General features: G+C 38.8%; 1 protein-coding gene across 4 annotated transcripts in view; it reads left to right on the forward strand.

The window, feature by feature from the left end:
* The first annotated feature begins 3,073 nt into the window (after positions 1 to 3,073).
* npnta (nephronectin a) overlaps positions 3,074 to 16,518 on the forward strand; it is a 59,328-nt gene continuing 45,883 nt past the window's right edge. Inside the window, exons 1-2 of one of the 4 annotated variants that reach the window (XM_008412137.2) lie at positions 3,074 to 3,482; positions 12,901 to 13,001. In XM_008412137.2, the coding sequence (XP_008410359.1) occupies positions 3,403 to 3,482; positions 12,901 to 13,001 (181 nt within the window). In that variant the 5' untranslated portion in view covers positions 3,074 to 3,402. The remainder of the gene's footprint in view (positions 3,483 to 12,900; positions 13,002 to 16,518) is intronic. The other 3 variants (XM_008412146.2, XM_008412155.2, XM_008412164.2) reach the window with 3 other exon arrangements.

Genomic DNA, 16,518 nt, shown 5'->3' on the forward strand with positions numbered 1-16,518 from the left:
ATTCAAATTTTCAACTGCCACATTCCTTAACCAGAAAAAAAAACACCTGCACTTTTTGTGACTATGAATAATATGCAGCCCCCCCCCCACCCGAAAAAACCCCCAAAAAAAAACACCATTTCTGTGCTTTAGAGGGACAACATAGCGCTTAAGACGTAAATATGGTGCAACTCTTTTAGGCTTAATTTTGAAACAGCTCACCTAAACAGGACAGCCCTCCTGTCATAAGTCACAGATGTGGTCTACTCATTTTAAATGACTTACTAGAGCCTTAGTTGGTTACTCAGTCTCATACATGATCTTCTATAATGTCATCCCTTATTTCTGTGTAGCACAAGAGTTTAACATTTCAAGCTCTCTGTCTACTCAATGAACCCTGTTACATCAAATAGTTTATTTTATGTAGGTTTATAGAAGACTAGGACTGGGTAGGTATTTCAAATTCATTCAAAAGCAATAAGGCAACTAGTTAAACACTTGGGAAACTGGAAATAAACCAAATCAAATCAATAAAAATAAAAAACACAAATAAAACACTTGTCACAGTAGAAAAAGTTTCTGAATTTCTCTAGGTTTGTAGTATTAAAGTATTTGATTTTCAACAATTTCCGCATCCTCGTGTTTTTTTTATTTACTTTATGGTTTCTTTGCCCCAGATAAAGCGGTAGAGGGAGGATGGATGGATGGATGGATGGATGGATGGATGGATGGATGGATGGATGGATGGATGGATGGATGGATGGATGGATGGATGGATGGATGGATGGANGGATGGATGGATGGATGGATGGATGGATGGATGGATGGATGGATGGATGGATGGATGGATGGATGGATGGATGGATGGATGGATGGATGGATGGAATATTTAATACCATTTAATATTTTTGATTCAGTGTAAGTCCATTTATATGTTTTTATTTAGTTTGGCCAAACCTGCTCTTTAAAATTTGCACATTCAGAACCTCCACATTTATCCTCTGGGCTGTCGGTAATGAGGCATGATTTGGCCAGTCTGCATAACCGGTTTCTCAGTTTTTAATGTAATAAATCACAGTGCGACATGCTTTCACTTTGTGATCGATCATCTAATTACACATAATCAACTTTTCTCCAAAACCTTCCATGTCAAACTTCAGTGCCACCACATTGACTAAGATTCATCACCAGAATAAGTGACAGGCTGTAACAACATGAACTGTGACAGAAAGCCAGTCAGGTCTTTGATCAACCAACAGTATGCTAATACTATCAAAACATCTTCCCAATTTGTCCTCTTCTCCAGGATGGTACACGATTTATCTCCACACTGGGTTGTTTTAAGGTAGTTTGTTACAAGTAGATTGCTGTCAAAGCTGAAAATGAGATGGTTGCTGTGATTTTGTTCTCTGTGCTTTAGAAAATGTGGCGCTCTGATGGGTTGGCTAAAATTTAGTAATTGCTTAGGCTCAAAAGCACCTAATGCACCACTGGTGCCAGCCAAATAGTTTTCCGCCAGTTTTTATAATCACAGGAGGTTTTGCAAGTTTGCAAGAAATGAATTCATTGTATGAATGTTTTTTTTTCTTTTGCAATCACTTTATTAGGTAAATGGCACATCAAAAAAAGTGTTCATTTTTGACATGTTTTTTTTTGTTGCCTGATTTGATTTGATTTTTTTGTTTTTTGTTTGTAAAGCTTACTTGAACACAAATAACATAGAGGGAAAGAGATGGAATAAGATACTAATTTCCTTCCCTTTTTTAAATAAATATTGATCTAAATAATTTTGAGCTTTGGTAACAACTTTCTTCTGCTGTTGGCACATTTTAGAGAAGTATACCACTAAATACATCAGAGGAGCGCAGAGAGGCAGAATTTATTTACATAATTTATTAACATCTCAATACATCACATTTCCTCAATGTGATGTATTGAGAACCAGGGTTGAGAAACACTGGTCTCAATCAAGGCTTTGCATAAACCCTAACTAACTTATGTCTAAATGAGATGTATGCATAGCCTCAACGCTGAAATCAAAGCCAACGTGACATACATGGCATTTGACAGTTGCACCCCTTGTGAGGCATACATGTTTCACTTCTCCAAAATATTTGACAGTCTGCTTTAACTGGTGATCAAATACTGTATACTAATGTTAAAGATGCAGGAAGGCGATCCTGGAGTGCCGTTTACCCAAGGCAGCATATCTTCCAATGTGCAGGTAACAGCAACATTGCTGTACCCAATCACAGCTCTGTAATTGGGTACAACAATCATTGTCCCTGGGACAGAGATTGTAAAAAAAAAGCTTTCTTTGCAAAAAAAAACAAACAAAAAAAAAACCTACTTTAATACTATGAAGATCCTCGTTAGTATGTGTTGAGGTTCTTAAATTCTTAAGGTTCACAGATTATTGTAGCAGATGTATTTTCTGCATTGAAAGAAAGTAAAAAATAATGGAAATAACTAAAAGTGGAGTTATTTTACAATTTTGGCTTAAATTTTGAAATGTCATCCATGTCATGAGAAGCACACTCCGTCTTATTTTGTTAAAACAGGAATGAGTAAAAATTAGAGCCTCAAAAAGCTTTTATCTGAAGACTGCATTGATATAAGTACAGTAATCAAGTACGTTTGAAATAAATATGAATATGAAGACGTTAATGTAAATAAAAAAAAAACAACTAAATGTGTATATTTCAAATTTCTTCTTTGGACAGAAAGCTTCGTACCTGAATCTCGTCTACATCCTGGGAGTGTGCTAACCAGTTCTATGGTAACAAATGGACGCTACATCAGAGCGTCCATTTGTTACTTTTTCTCCCACATACATCATTTCCACTGCATCTACTTTCCTCTCGTGAGTGCTATCTACCTGGGTGGCCGCGTGCAAGTGCGTGCCTCTGCAGGCTATGCAATTAATTAAAGCACTTCTAAAAAAAAAAAAAAAACTGGCGCCCCACGTGCTGCACAGGTTGCGTGCTTGCGCGGATTTTTCTACAAGGTGCTGGATTAACGCATGAAGGTAGTTAGGGGTCAGCCTGCTGAGCTTGTTGCGAGTTTGGAGAGACCGCTACCTGAACTTGTGAGAAAGGAGAGAGAGAGAGAAGGGAAGGGAAGGGAGGAGGGAAGAAGGCTGTGCGCTCTTCTCCCGGCAGAGTGCGTCCCGCTCACGCACACTCAACGGGACTCGCTCTGCTTTCAGGCATTAAGCTAGATTGTCTTCCCCGCTCCTCCTGCTGGATATCGCGGATGAACAGTTTAACGAACGCAGGCAAACTCTTCCCACCCGACAACATTCAGGCTCCAGCGCACAACCCGCTCTGTTTTAAATACTCTGCTTTTGCTTTGGTCACCTTTTTCCCCCACCCGGTCCTTCTTGGATTACGGAGCACCGAGATCACACTGGGCGCGTAAACTATGGAAATCATCCAATTGTGGATAAAGTTGTTGGTGTTTTACTGTTGCTGTTTTGGAGTAAGTGCAGACTTCGATGGCAGGTAAGGGTCACTTTAATGCAGCGGTGTTTTGGTGAAATTGCATGTTCGATCTTTTGCGTGTTTTGCACCTGAACACAGTCAGCAGGTTGTTCTGTGAGGCTTTCAAACTGAAACATCAGTTTTACAGTTTCTCTGCTGAAACATCCAAGGTGTGCTCGAACCGAGGCATCGGTCAAATCCTTCCAAACGTGTGTGCGCGTCTTGGAAGACACGCTGTCTTTTTTTTTTTTTTGTCGGATCGGAAGCACAGTTTACATTCGCAAAAGTCACGCCGAGCGGCTCTTGTCTTGTGCAGAGGCTGATTTAAAAAAAGTGATGAGAGAGGACACAACCCGGTGCTTCATGTTCAAACACGATTTCCACCAAGTGTTTGTGAGAAGACGCCAGACACCAAAAGAATGCACCTTTTAGAGATTCCGATCTGCCTGTGGGTTCATCTCAATTAAAGCTGTTTGCTTATTTTTTTTTTTTTTTTTATCTTTTACAATTTTGCACAATGTGGTACACGTTTCTGCACACCCCCTCCTTCTCCTACATTCCTATTTTAAGAAACTGCTTTGATTGGCATGGCATCCAAAGTTCACTTTTAACAGCTCAAAAGAAGTTACTTGTGTAAAATCAGAACAATACATCACTTCTCACTAGCCATATTGAGATGGCTTTAAGGAGCTCAGACAAAGAGACCGATTGTCATCCATCCAAACGGAGAAAGTTACACAAAAAACCCTCGCCAAACTCTCTCTCTCACAGATAAGGTCACTGAGTAATTATTTTCCTCTCGTGTGTTGCCCCAGTTTTCATTCCCCATGGTAACCACAAAGTTTAACTTATTTTATAGGGATTTTTGCAAATCTTTTGGGGTGTGCCTCTATTTGGTTTGCACATCTACAGAAAGACATGTATGTCTCTTCTTTGCCAAATTGCTCAACTTCAGTGAACTCAAACGGAGAGCTTGTAAAAATACACATTTTGAAGTCTTGCCTCTGATTTTAATGTAGGCGTGGACTTTGACTAAGCATTCCTAAAACATGGATCTATGATTTAGTGCATCTAATTGTAGATCTGGCTGCATGTGTGCAGTCTTGCTGGAAGGTGAATCTTCACTGTCCAAAGTCCTTTTCAACCTCTGACTGTTTTTTTTTTTCTTGTTGGCCCTTCTCCCATTCATCCATCTTCCCATCAACTGTGACCAGCTTCCCTTTCAAGAAAAGCATCCGTGTTGGTTCATTCTTATCAGAAACTAATTTGTCAGAAACAGAAGCATGAGGGATTTGACATTTAGTTCAAAATACAAGTTACTAAATTGACACAAGGCAATTCTCATTTTGTGGCTGAAAAAAGATGAGCAGAAATTTAAATTAGGCTTGATTTTCTTATCACATTAAAATAACCAAAAAACTAAACAAAGCCATCAAACAACTATCTTGGCTATTGCCCTACTGTGCAATTGAAAAAAAAAAATCTCACTCCCAGCACAGTCTGGGATTTCTCCCCTTGACTCCGGTTGATTTTTACCGGCCCAATCAGCGAACAGAAGGAGATGTTGTGAACGGTGACATTGACTTTCTGCGCTGTTTTAGAATTCTGGTCTGCCTGTAGTTCTGACAATGACAGCGGAGAAAGTGCATTGTTCGTGAACAATTAGGGCTGTGTAATAACATCGATTTTGCAATATATATCGATATTTTCTTTCCTAAAAAAAAAAATCGATATTCATCCGCAAGTATCGTAACATCCAACTGTCACCTTGCTCACTCACTGCTTGCTTTACCAGGAGAGTGATTAGGTCATCAGGCTTAGAGTGATTCCTTCAGATGTTAAATGTCAAGGTTAAAACGGTATTATTTACTTTACAAATGCATGTAAGCTACAGTTTGTACTGTTTCAATTAAAAGAAACATGTTTTCTCACCACTTCTTTAATTCATTTTGTCCAGCTGTCGACTTTAAGTCTGTGTCCATGTCCAACCAGAGCCAGGTATTGTGTAGTTGGTGCTTTTAATCAGTTTTCAGTTAAATTAGTTCAATCCAACTCTATAACTGTCACAAAATGTCACCAAAATTACTCTGTCCCTCTAAAATCTTTCAGAAAATCTCAAAAGTGTATTAAATTGTATCGTTTACGGAATATCGCGATATATATCGTATTGTGAGCAGAATATCATGTATTGTATCGTATTGTGAGATTATTGCATCACTACAGCCCTAGTGAACATATTAAATTAACATTAACAGCCACCTCGTTCAGTTTGGCACTTCTATCTATATGAAGTGAAGTGTTAATTTTTTTTTTTCTGGTGTAATGTTTTACATGCTGCCCTAAAATTGGAATTCCCATATAATCTTATCGGGTCGTCTACTTCAAAGTTTTTTTGGTTTTTTTTCCCCACATCTTGTTATAAAATGTAAAAAAATATGTCCAAGAGGATGTTAATTATTTTTGCAAGGCACAGTATCCCTCTCAGGCGGACTGAACTTCAGAGCAGAATCTTCCCATGCATTCAAGGTTTTGCAAATTAACAATTTATTTGACGAATATTTGAGCTAATTTCAATTTAAATGACTTCAAAGAACCCTGAGAGACATTGTCATTCCACCTATTAATTTATTTATTTTTTGACATAAGAAGGTGTGTATGTCGGTTATTTTTCAAAGCTGAGCTCCTTCAACCCAGTTTCTGCTTCAAATAAACCCATTTCTGAATAAGCAATTAGGAGATCAAAGGCTTCAGCCAGCCAGAAATTTGTGTTTCTGTGTGAGACAGAATGGAGGAGAGAAGCTGGAAGTGGGTTAACATTTGCCACTGCATACCTGCATATTACAGATGTTTTTTTTAAGGCTATTTTTCTTTCTAATAATCAGAGCTAATATCTGTCTGACAGGGCTCATCAGGAGACTTTATTTCATGCGCTGCCTTTGTGAAGTAATCATTTATTTCAACCTTCACAGCAGCATATTGTACATTATTAACATTCCTGCTGATGGAGTGGCTTGTCACCATGCTCATAATTTGCCAATTTTTATGGGTATAAACATGCTCAGACTTGAGTCCCTCTCTTCAATATTAATTCATTGAAAAAATATCCCCCCGAGAGTGAGTGCAAGGAAGGAAAACATTTATCACCTAGTTCTGCTCACTTATTGCCTTTTAGAGAGCATTCCTAACAGGCTTATCCATCTGGCCCTGAAGGGTCCTTCACAGGCATCGTCGGCGAGATGGTTCTGCTCTCCCATAGCAGCACACACAATATACTTAATATACCTACTGCAGAGTTTCCACAACATGCCACTGTTGCTCCTGGGAAGGGATTAAAACCCATCCAGTTGCATGTCATAACAGAAAATACCTGAAAGTGAAAGGCTGCTTGTACAGTAGAGGATATTCTTCACCACTGATGTCATTAAGTTTTTAAGTCTTGCACAGCCGAATGGTGCATACCAGACATCCTCTGTCATAATCCAAAGCTTGTGAAAGGGTGCCAGGTTATGTAGGGATATCAGATCCACGTTTGGGCTTTCAGGCACGGAAGTAAGAAGAAAGTAGAAAGAGCAGACTTCAGAGAGCCTAAAAGACATAGAGCACGGCGACAAATGTCAAGGTGTATGGCATCATAAAGTATAATGTAGAAATTAGATTTTTTATTTTTCTATTTTTTACAATGCTATTGAAGATGCACTGATGCTTTATCTCTCATCCATGAATTTTGTACATCTGCCTCACCCTTAAAGGGTTGCGCGGGCAACGGGACAGGGTGAGAGTTTGGGCATGTCCTGGATAGGCCACAGACCACCACAATACAACACAGAGACGCATCTGTAAAGACAATTTGGAGTGGCAAATTAATGTAACACGCATGTTTTGGGTAGGATGCTGGAGTATGTGGGGTAAACACACACAGGCCCTGGGAGAACATCTAATTTGGACACAAAAAGGCCCATCTGGATTTAAACCCAAGATTACTTTGATGTATGGTCCTGGTGCTAACCACTCCACCGCAATGAAACCATAAAAGCAGAAATAGCCCTAATTTTAGAATCTTCTTTGTGAACTCCAGAGCCGACCCTACAAAATCAATTAGTTTTTATCAATCAATTTGCTCTGTTTGTTTGAGTCGCCAGCTCTGACTCTGTTACTCTAACCGATGGCTGAAAGGGGAAGCTGTACTCTCCACCACCATCTCAGGGATAACGTACGAGCCTTGAGAGTAAATTCTGTTGTTGACAAAACCCAGGCTTAAACACAACAGAGTAAAGAAAACATGTTAGGGTGCAGTTTCCTGGGCATGCTCCTGTGGTGCTGAGCACCTGCTCCCACGCACACACTGTCAAAATATTTCACAGGAAAAATGCGGGGTGTAATTTTCTAAGTGCTAAATGCTTCTCTAATTGCTTCACTACCACAATGGCAAACACCGATTCAGATGCCGTCTTTATAAACTTAACAATACGAGCATAGACTATCTTAAGACTTGCATTTATTTATCAACACCTTTAAATTAGGAGGAAAAATGGATGACCTCAGTAGGGCTTAAAGGATTCCTGTACAAAAAATGTCCATGAATCAAAAATATTTGGCTAATATTTCACATTTGAAAGTTTTTATAGTAGTTAGTTCGATTTAGTAGGATTTGACCTCTTTGTCACACATCAGAGTTGAAATTGAAATGGAGTTTTGACATGCCATTTAAAAAAAAAGAAAGGAATTGAATGATGGGTTGTCTACTTAAATGGTTTTTGTGTGTGTGTGTGTGTTTGTGATACTCATAAAATAAGCTTAAGTAGTTTCTGAAGAACCTGACAATTTTTTTTGTCTGATTATTCAGTTAGAATACTCGATTACTAAAATAATTAATTGCAGCTGTAGACTACAGAAGTCATTGAAAGGAAGAAACGGAATGAAAAACCAGAAAAACGGGCATTGACAAGATGTGGAACTTGATTGAACAATTTTACTTGATTGTAAATCTCAAAAACTGAATCACAAAGAACTGCTTTATCCTCTTCCGTTTCATCCTCAGTTTTTTGGCCTTTGTAACTCTAATCTGTGAGTTGTTGGAACCTCTAGCGGAGCTTTGGGCTGATAGTAAAATACATATGCTGAGGTAAATGTTGCCCTGGCTCACCATTGGTTGCAAGTGCCTTTCATACTCCTGGTGTATGATTATTCATGTGAAGAAAAACAACATAGTCATTCCTTTAGTTGTACAAAATCTCACAGTAGTTCAGAATGTAAATTTGAAGCATTGTTGTCCCTGTGCTTGTTCGTTGCTGTTCTACAAGGGCACTTTGAAGGAACCTGAGAATAAAGTTGTTGTCAGTTAAAGATCAAATTTGAAGTGTGTGTGTAATGTGTGTGCGCGCGCGTGTGTGTGTATGGATTAGATGATATTAAATCGTCTGATTGCAGGTATACTTAAACAAATAAAACGATTTTTGTGGCTTAACTGCAAAAAGCTGAATACAATATAGGGAGGATCAGACTGTAAGAAATGTCTCAAGTGCTTTGGTGGAAAAAAATCAGTGAGTAAAAAGCACATCCTTTAAGGACTGGTTGTCATAACAAACATACTTTAGCTGCAACCTAGACATTAGGCTTTGATGTTGACAGTATTTAACTTTTGCACTCAGTGGAATTTATGTTGGTGGAACATCACAAGGTATTTGTTTTGTCATTATTTCAGCATGAGCCCAAAAATAAGCTCTGGATTGAACTCAAATACCTTCTTTTTCCATCAGAAGTGCCAACAAAGGATTAAAATACAGTATTACTCCACCCAGCCAGCTTTTCACTCAACAAATATTCACCCTCGTACAGAAAATTCATTATATATGTCATCATATTTCTCACCTTAATATAAATCTTTTGCCCCCATAACTGTTGTGCAGCCCGTGGTGCTCCGTGTTAATGCGATGGTCTTGGCCGTGTGTGTGTGTGTGTGTGTGTGTGTGTGTGTGTGTGTGTGTGTGTGTGTGTGTGTGTGTGTGTGTGTGTGTGTGTGTGTGTGTGCGTACGCGTGTGTGTGTGCAGAGTTGGCAGGGCATTCAGCAGAGGTGGTTAATTAAAAATGGTGTGACACATTAACAACTCCTGCAAGCCTTCAGCTGAGCTCTGCAGGTTGAAGCGAGTCTCCCACTCCGGGATGCCACTGCGGCAGGTGATGTTCATGAGAACACTCCGGTCAGCTGCTCTTTTCATGCTTCCAGGGTAAGCCATAGTTTCATTAGACATTGATTAGGTCATCATCGCACTGAATGCAGACTGTATACTTTTATGGTTGTGATTATCAAGCCCTTTTCTTTTCTGTAAGCAATTCACTAACAACTGTTTACTGTCTAAAATGAAAGATTGGCCTGCTGTGTGTTTCGTAGTAATCCAATGGAAGGACAATAGCATCCACATTATTATCAGCCTCTCAGGAAAGAAGCTTTTTCTTTTTGACTGTACTTGAGAGGAGGTGTCACGCATCATGCGTGAAGGGTAATAATTATCTGCTTGAGTTCCCTCAAGGCTTTCGTCCAATTTTGGATCATTATTCAGGCCTTCAGAGTAATAAGTGCAGGTATTATACTAGCTTCAAATTGATATGCCAGTTTTTTTATTCAGTCGACTATCACAGAGGACAAGCTGTTCTTCTTTAATGTGCAGTGTCCACCCACAGTTCCCAGTCCTGACTTTGATTAGTTCTTATCTGTAAAAGGTCAAATAAGGACCCAGTTTGACACACCAGAACTGTTTCACTTGGAACAACTTAATGACAATTGGGATCCAGTAAACTTCACGAAGCCATCAGTTTGTCAGAGTAGCCATGGGAGCATAAAACATGACGCCATATTAATTTTGTAATTAAGTCAAGACCATCAGAGGGAAACGTTTGACTCGATAATCCTGTCAACATCTCGTCTCTGCTCTCATTGCCTATGTAGGAGTGGAGGCGATGCTCTTTTTATTTGATCTGCATTGTTTAATCACAGCTGTGTGTTTTAGCATCGTCTTGTTTTTACATTGACCTCACTGACCTCAATGTTGCTTTGTAGTCGAATACAAATGTTCAGCAACTAGTGGTTATCTTCATTGGTGCTTTAGTCTTTTATGGTTTCTGATAAAACGAATAGAAAAAGTGGAAGAAAACATCTGGATTTTTCCAGTAAAAAATAACAGTTTAAAAACATAGAATTAATTATTTTTACATTATAATCCATGATCCATGGCAGCAATCATTGGTACTGCAGTATGATGTTTAAATGATGAAAAATCAATATCAGAACTAGAAACTGTGTAATAAAGATAGCTTTCTGCTGGGACTCATAAGATGCGATAATTATGGAAAGTGAAAATGAGATTAGTAGCTTTTCCAGGAAGAAGTGCGTCGGATTTGCGTTATATCTTATCCTAACATCTAATATCCTAATATCTGAGCTCATTCCAATTGCTTGTCAAGCATATTTACACCCAAGAATGAACACTTGAGACCTTTCAAACACTTTAAATGACAGCTAGTCTAGACAGCATATTCACACCAAACCGAACAGCATGTTTTTTTTGGTTTTTTTACAGCTTTAGCGGGACCTTTCTGTTTGAATTTAATATTTCTTCTCATTTGCTTGCCTTTAACTTATTTCATTTCCTTTTCAATGTGCTCCTCTCTTCAGTCTGTTTGACTGGCTACCTTTTCTTTCTTGCCAGGCATCAGGCAAACATTTTCTCTGTATCTGCCACTCTCACTTAGTATCCATCTGTTTTTTTTTCCTCTCCTGACGTGATTGGCAGCAGGAACAAGCATTTGCATTTCCTCATCTTGGCATGGAGACACTAACGGGCACGGATAGCTGCAAAGGATGTGCCTTGAATACTTAAAAAGACCCCAAACTTTCTCTCAGGGGTGTACATAAATAAATCTTGTGAGCTTAGCGGGTTTTTATATAGTTTTTAAATGCTTAAATTGGATATTGATTGCTTTCATTTTGTTTACTTGATGGGACTCACAAAAATGCTCCGGACATTATTAAAGGTTAATCAGTATTCCCAATTTGGAAAAAAAAAATAAAATCTTATTGTTCTTATTTTTAGCATGACTCTGGTAAAATCTCATCCCTGCTCTCAAAGTAAGAAGCTTGGATTTTCTTCAATATCCTTAAAAGGACTCATTCCTTTCTCTCTTCATGGTGTAGATAAAAAGGTAATCCACTTGTAGTATCTGCCAGAAAGCTATTTTCCAACTCTGTGCTGGACAGAGTATGCTGTAACAAAAAAAAAAAGAAAAAAATCCAGCCATCATAACTCTGAAAGAAACAGGCTATCACCTATTTCTGTATAAACTTAACTCCAGCACATCCTATCTGTGGCATTAAAGATTTCCTCAGCTGTCATGAAAAGGACAGTGGAGGAAAATACTGCATTTTCAAGGGCAGTCAGAATAGCTCATAATCTAGATCTCTGCAGTGATGTGCTTCATGTATGCAAGTGTTGGTGCTGCAGCTAAATTCCAATAGAGTCTGGCAAGCCTACAGAACTCACCTCGAGTCCGCTGTCACACAAACTCACATGATTCGATGTGCTGAAACATCTGCTGACAGGGAGCAAATGATAATCTGCCACATTCAAGCAGTGGAAAATTGTGTTAGCACCCTACATTATATCCATTTAATTTATAATTTAATCTAAATGTAGATAGTTGAAACCAGAAGTGTTCATACACTATATGAAATGACACATATACGCATCCCCTTATATGTTGAGAGAGACAGATATACCTGTATGAGGATATTTGTAGATTTTGATTAGACAGTTTTAAACTCATTCTTTCTTGAACATTGCAAATTAAAATGTTTTCCTCAGATTTTATTTAAAAGGTATTGATTTTACATGACATTTAAGCTGAAAGAAATTGAGCTGGAAAAATAGATTTTGATCTAACTACAGTTGTACCGTTTTACCCTAAGGGGAACTTCACAAAGCATTGCAATCTCCTTCAGTTCTTGCAACTGCTTAGGTCCTGCTATAACCTAAGCAGTTATTTCTGAACTGGAGTGAACAGAGTATGGTTTCAAAAATATTATATATATATACATTATATACAGATACATTCAATGAGTACAACAGCTAAATACTTTGAATGCAGTAGGGAAACATAAAGAAGTGAATGAGACTCCAGGAATTCCTTGGACTTTCAGCTTTGCAACCAAGAATGACAAACCACTTGTGTACTTGGCCACTAAAATGATTCATATACAGAGGTTTCATAAAATACACCATATTTCAACTATAATCCGCACAACCCATTTGTGAGGATTTTTTTCTGCTGTTCCAGGGAAACAGCACAGGTTTTATGTAAGTTTTGAAGTGTTTGCGAATAGATAATAATAGCTAGATAGTTCCTTTTCATAACTTACTGAAAATTGATTGTGTCATCCACTCACAGGTGGCCGCGGCAGATGGCATCATCCAATGGCCTGTGCCGATACGGGGGCAGGGTGGACTGCTGCTGGGGATGGACGCGCCGCTCCTGGGGTCACTGCCAGCGTGAGTGCCAACATGTTTGCTGGTGCTGCTGGGGGCTAATGGGACTAACGAGGTTGCAATGTTTCAAGCTGGGGGCAAAGACGCTATTAAACACGAGACGAGCTGTAGTGGAGCACAAACACACACACACGGACACACGGACACACACACAAACGTACAGTGTCACGACACACAGAGTTGAAGAACTTTCCCGCCTTTATGCAGTCTTTCTGAAAAGATTGATGGTAATGGCTGGTCTGAATAATAGGTCTGTTGATTTTTCTGTTTCTGCTGTATAAGGCCATAATGAGGAAGTCAACATCACATTTAAAGTTAAACAGGATCTGGTTTTATATTAGAATGGAGCAAAAACCCTTATCTAGCACCGGGTGAAGAAAAACAGAAACACTGCTGTCAGTACACGGTTTGGGGAGATGGACATACCTCGGTTCCCCAGAATATCGAGCAACAGTTCAGAGGATTCAGAGGATGCATCATATTGTTTTAATACACGACTGCCATGCCACAGGTTTGCCTTGTGTTTTTGTCTCATGTATTTACCATATATACACACACACACTGCAAATACCCTCTGCTTTCCCGTACTGTTACCCAAGAAGGTGTGAATACATTAGTGGGCTCCACATTTGCATGATTGACTCACAAATGCCTTTGCATGGCTTGATGCCTGGAGTTTTTGCTGCTTTGCTTTGGACATTTATTAAAGACTGTGGGTAGTGATGTACATAAACACGCCTTTTCCACTGTGGGATATTACCAACCTGCAATTCATGAGAACGGATAAGAAAAAAAAATTTTTTGTTTGTTTGTTTTGAGCTAGAAATGATTACCTCTGTCGGTGTTATGTGTGGCTGCAGGCTTGAACCAATTGGTGTTTGATTTACCACCATAGATAAAACATTTTAGTTAATAGACTCCATTTTCAAGGATTAAAATAATGAAAACACCATGGCCTCCATAAAGCTCAGAAAGTTATTTAAATAGAATACATTTAAAATTGGCAATTTTTTTATACCAATAATGCTTTAGTTTGTATTTAATGGGGTTATTCCACATTTTGAGACCAGCAGACCATGCACCGAGTCCAATTTGAACATCAAGGCTTTCTTTCTTTCTTTGTTTATCATGTTGGCTGTGTGTTCGGACTCATACAAATGAAAAGAAATGGTTTAATTGCATTGCTTTTCTTGGATTTCCAAATATTTTTGGTGGAATGTATTAAATTCAAAAAAAGTTACATCGAAAGCGGTACAACCTCCACCATCCAGTGTCAGAGATGTTTGTTTTTAACTGATCACACAAGTTGCCCAATCAAAGCAAACAACTAGAGTTTTAGAGGTAACGTTCTTTCTATGAAACGAACTCTGGATTACATAGATATGTAAATATTGACGTCGTTTTGATTCACTCAAGTAAAATAAGAAGAAAGCCTCTCTTAATGCTCCTCTTTCTGGTGTAGAGAGGCACTCATCTTTTCAAAGTGGTGTCTCATTTTCAGAGACGTATAATGATCTGGTTTGTAAGACATACGAGGGGAGATGGAGCAGAGCACTTACAAGTTCTGGTTATTAAGTTTCTGCAATGGAAAAGCCCTGAATGGTCCATGTCTTTGCATGTTGGCTTTGCTTGCATGATAAATTGATCAACTCTCTGACTGATAAAACATCCCGTTTCCTTTTTTCCTTATGTTTACATTTTGTTTCACTGTCATGCATGTTGAAAATCTTCCCGATGTTCTCTGTTTAACCCTTTCAGTGTAAGTGTGTTTTTTATCCTTTTTTTGTATGTCTTCTTTTTTAATGAAAAATACGCCACACTGCTTGTTTGGTTTCAGTGCTTACTGAAACTGTTGAATGCAGCGGCTCCATTTTCATGTAAAAGTGGCAGAGTATTTACTAGAGTTATTTTTTTTAACATGACCTGCTTTGTCATCTCAGGGTCTCGACTAGACAATCTAGAAAATCTGCGCTAAAATACAGTGGGGAGGAAAAAGCAGCACTGTTTGGGCCAGACTCAGCTGTAATCCTGGCTCGAGGCAGTCCTCTCAGAGCCCAGTGCCTCCCAGTGATATGCACTGGGCTCTTTGCCTTCACAGCTTCTCATGTTCAAAAAAATTCACTGTAGCATAGATGCATTATTTGCTTTGGCTAACAAGGCAAGACGACGATGTGTTCATCGTTGTTCATCGGCTTAGATCACGGTGAAGAGAAACGAGTTACGTTTTCACATTTAACGAATGAAAATTGTTTGAGTTGCTTTGTTCCTAGAAAGTAAAGACATGCTGCCTTTATGCCACCAGAGGGGCCATTTCTTGGATAATCAAATGCCCTGCCACGTTGTGAAGATGTCCTGCTACATTCAGCCCAAATAGCAGTATGTGTGCATGTTTTCTTGGTGGTTCTGGAGTCCCACATGTTCCATTGTGAGCAGAAAGAAGCTGATTTTTAACTTAACCACAGATATTCTGCCTAACTCCCCTCCTCTCCCCTTAGAGTCAAATCACTGGATGAGTGCTTCCCTTAATGCTTCCAAATGCTCCTCGTCAGGCACAGCTCAAATCCATTCATTCACAATCAGCATTCCATCAAGTCAGCAAGGTGCTGATTTAAGCTTTAGACGGGTGAGCTGGAAGGTATTGGAAAGAAAGCGAGTGTAATCAGCAACCCATGTGTGTTTGGCTGCATGTGTGTGAGAGGATGCAGTCATCACAGATTTCAGGTCTTGGTAGGTTTTAGTGGAGATGAAAGAGATTAGATTGGAGCAATGGGATTGTGGCTTTCAGCCAGAGAGCCCAGAAATCAGTTTTACGAAACTGTTCTCAAAGAATGAAAAACTTAATAGATCAAAGATGATTTTTTTTTCTCCTTGGCTCTAAGAGCTAAAAGAGTAGTGGGCAGAAAGAACTTGAAGTAAAAAAAAAAAAGAAACACATGTGGTGTAAGGGAAATAGTTTAGAGGTTAGAAGTTGAGAGATGATTGCTGCTGTAGTAGGGAAACAATGTCTGGAAATGGACATAAACAGAAAATCAGGCAGATGGGGAGAGAGAGAAAGAGAGAAGCTCTCAGATTTAGGAAGAATAAAGCTTCATTCATTCATGACGTTCTGACAGGCCATCAGTGAGGATAAGCCACAGTTGAATCTCTCTTCTAACCAAATGTTATCACATTTTATCTGTCACAGGAAGTATTTGACTATTTGCTTATCTAAGTCTTAATTTTTAATAAAATCTAAACCTCTTTCACACAGAGATTAAGCTGCATTACTGTAACCATGTCTTCGCTAAACCTTTTGCTAACATCACAGATGCTATCATCTGTAATGATTTTCACAGATTAAATAGTGTGGGCTTTTGGTGACATTGCGGTCTACACATCAACTTATATGGTTTTTTAAAAGCATAATTGAAAGATAAAATAAAGTAATAAAATCTATCATAAATTGACCTTGTGTCAAGTACTTGATAGATAAAAGTACATTCAAACGCTATAAGTGTTCCTCTGCTGTTGTATGTACTAC

This window comes from Poecilia reticulata, linkage group LG1, assembly GCF_000633615.1.
Source record: "Poecilia reticulata strain Guanapo linkage group LG1, Guppy_female_1.0+MT, whole genome shotgun sequence".
Lineage (NCBI taxonomy): Eukaryota > Metazoa > Chordata > Actinopteri > Cyprinodontiformes > Poeciliidae > Poecilia > Poecilia reticulata.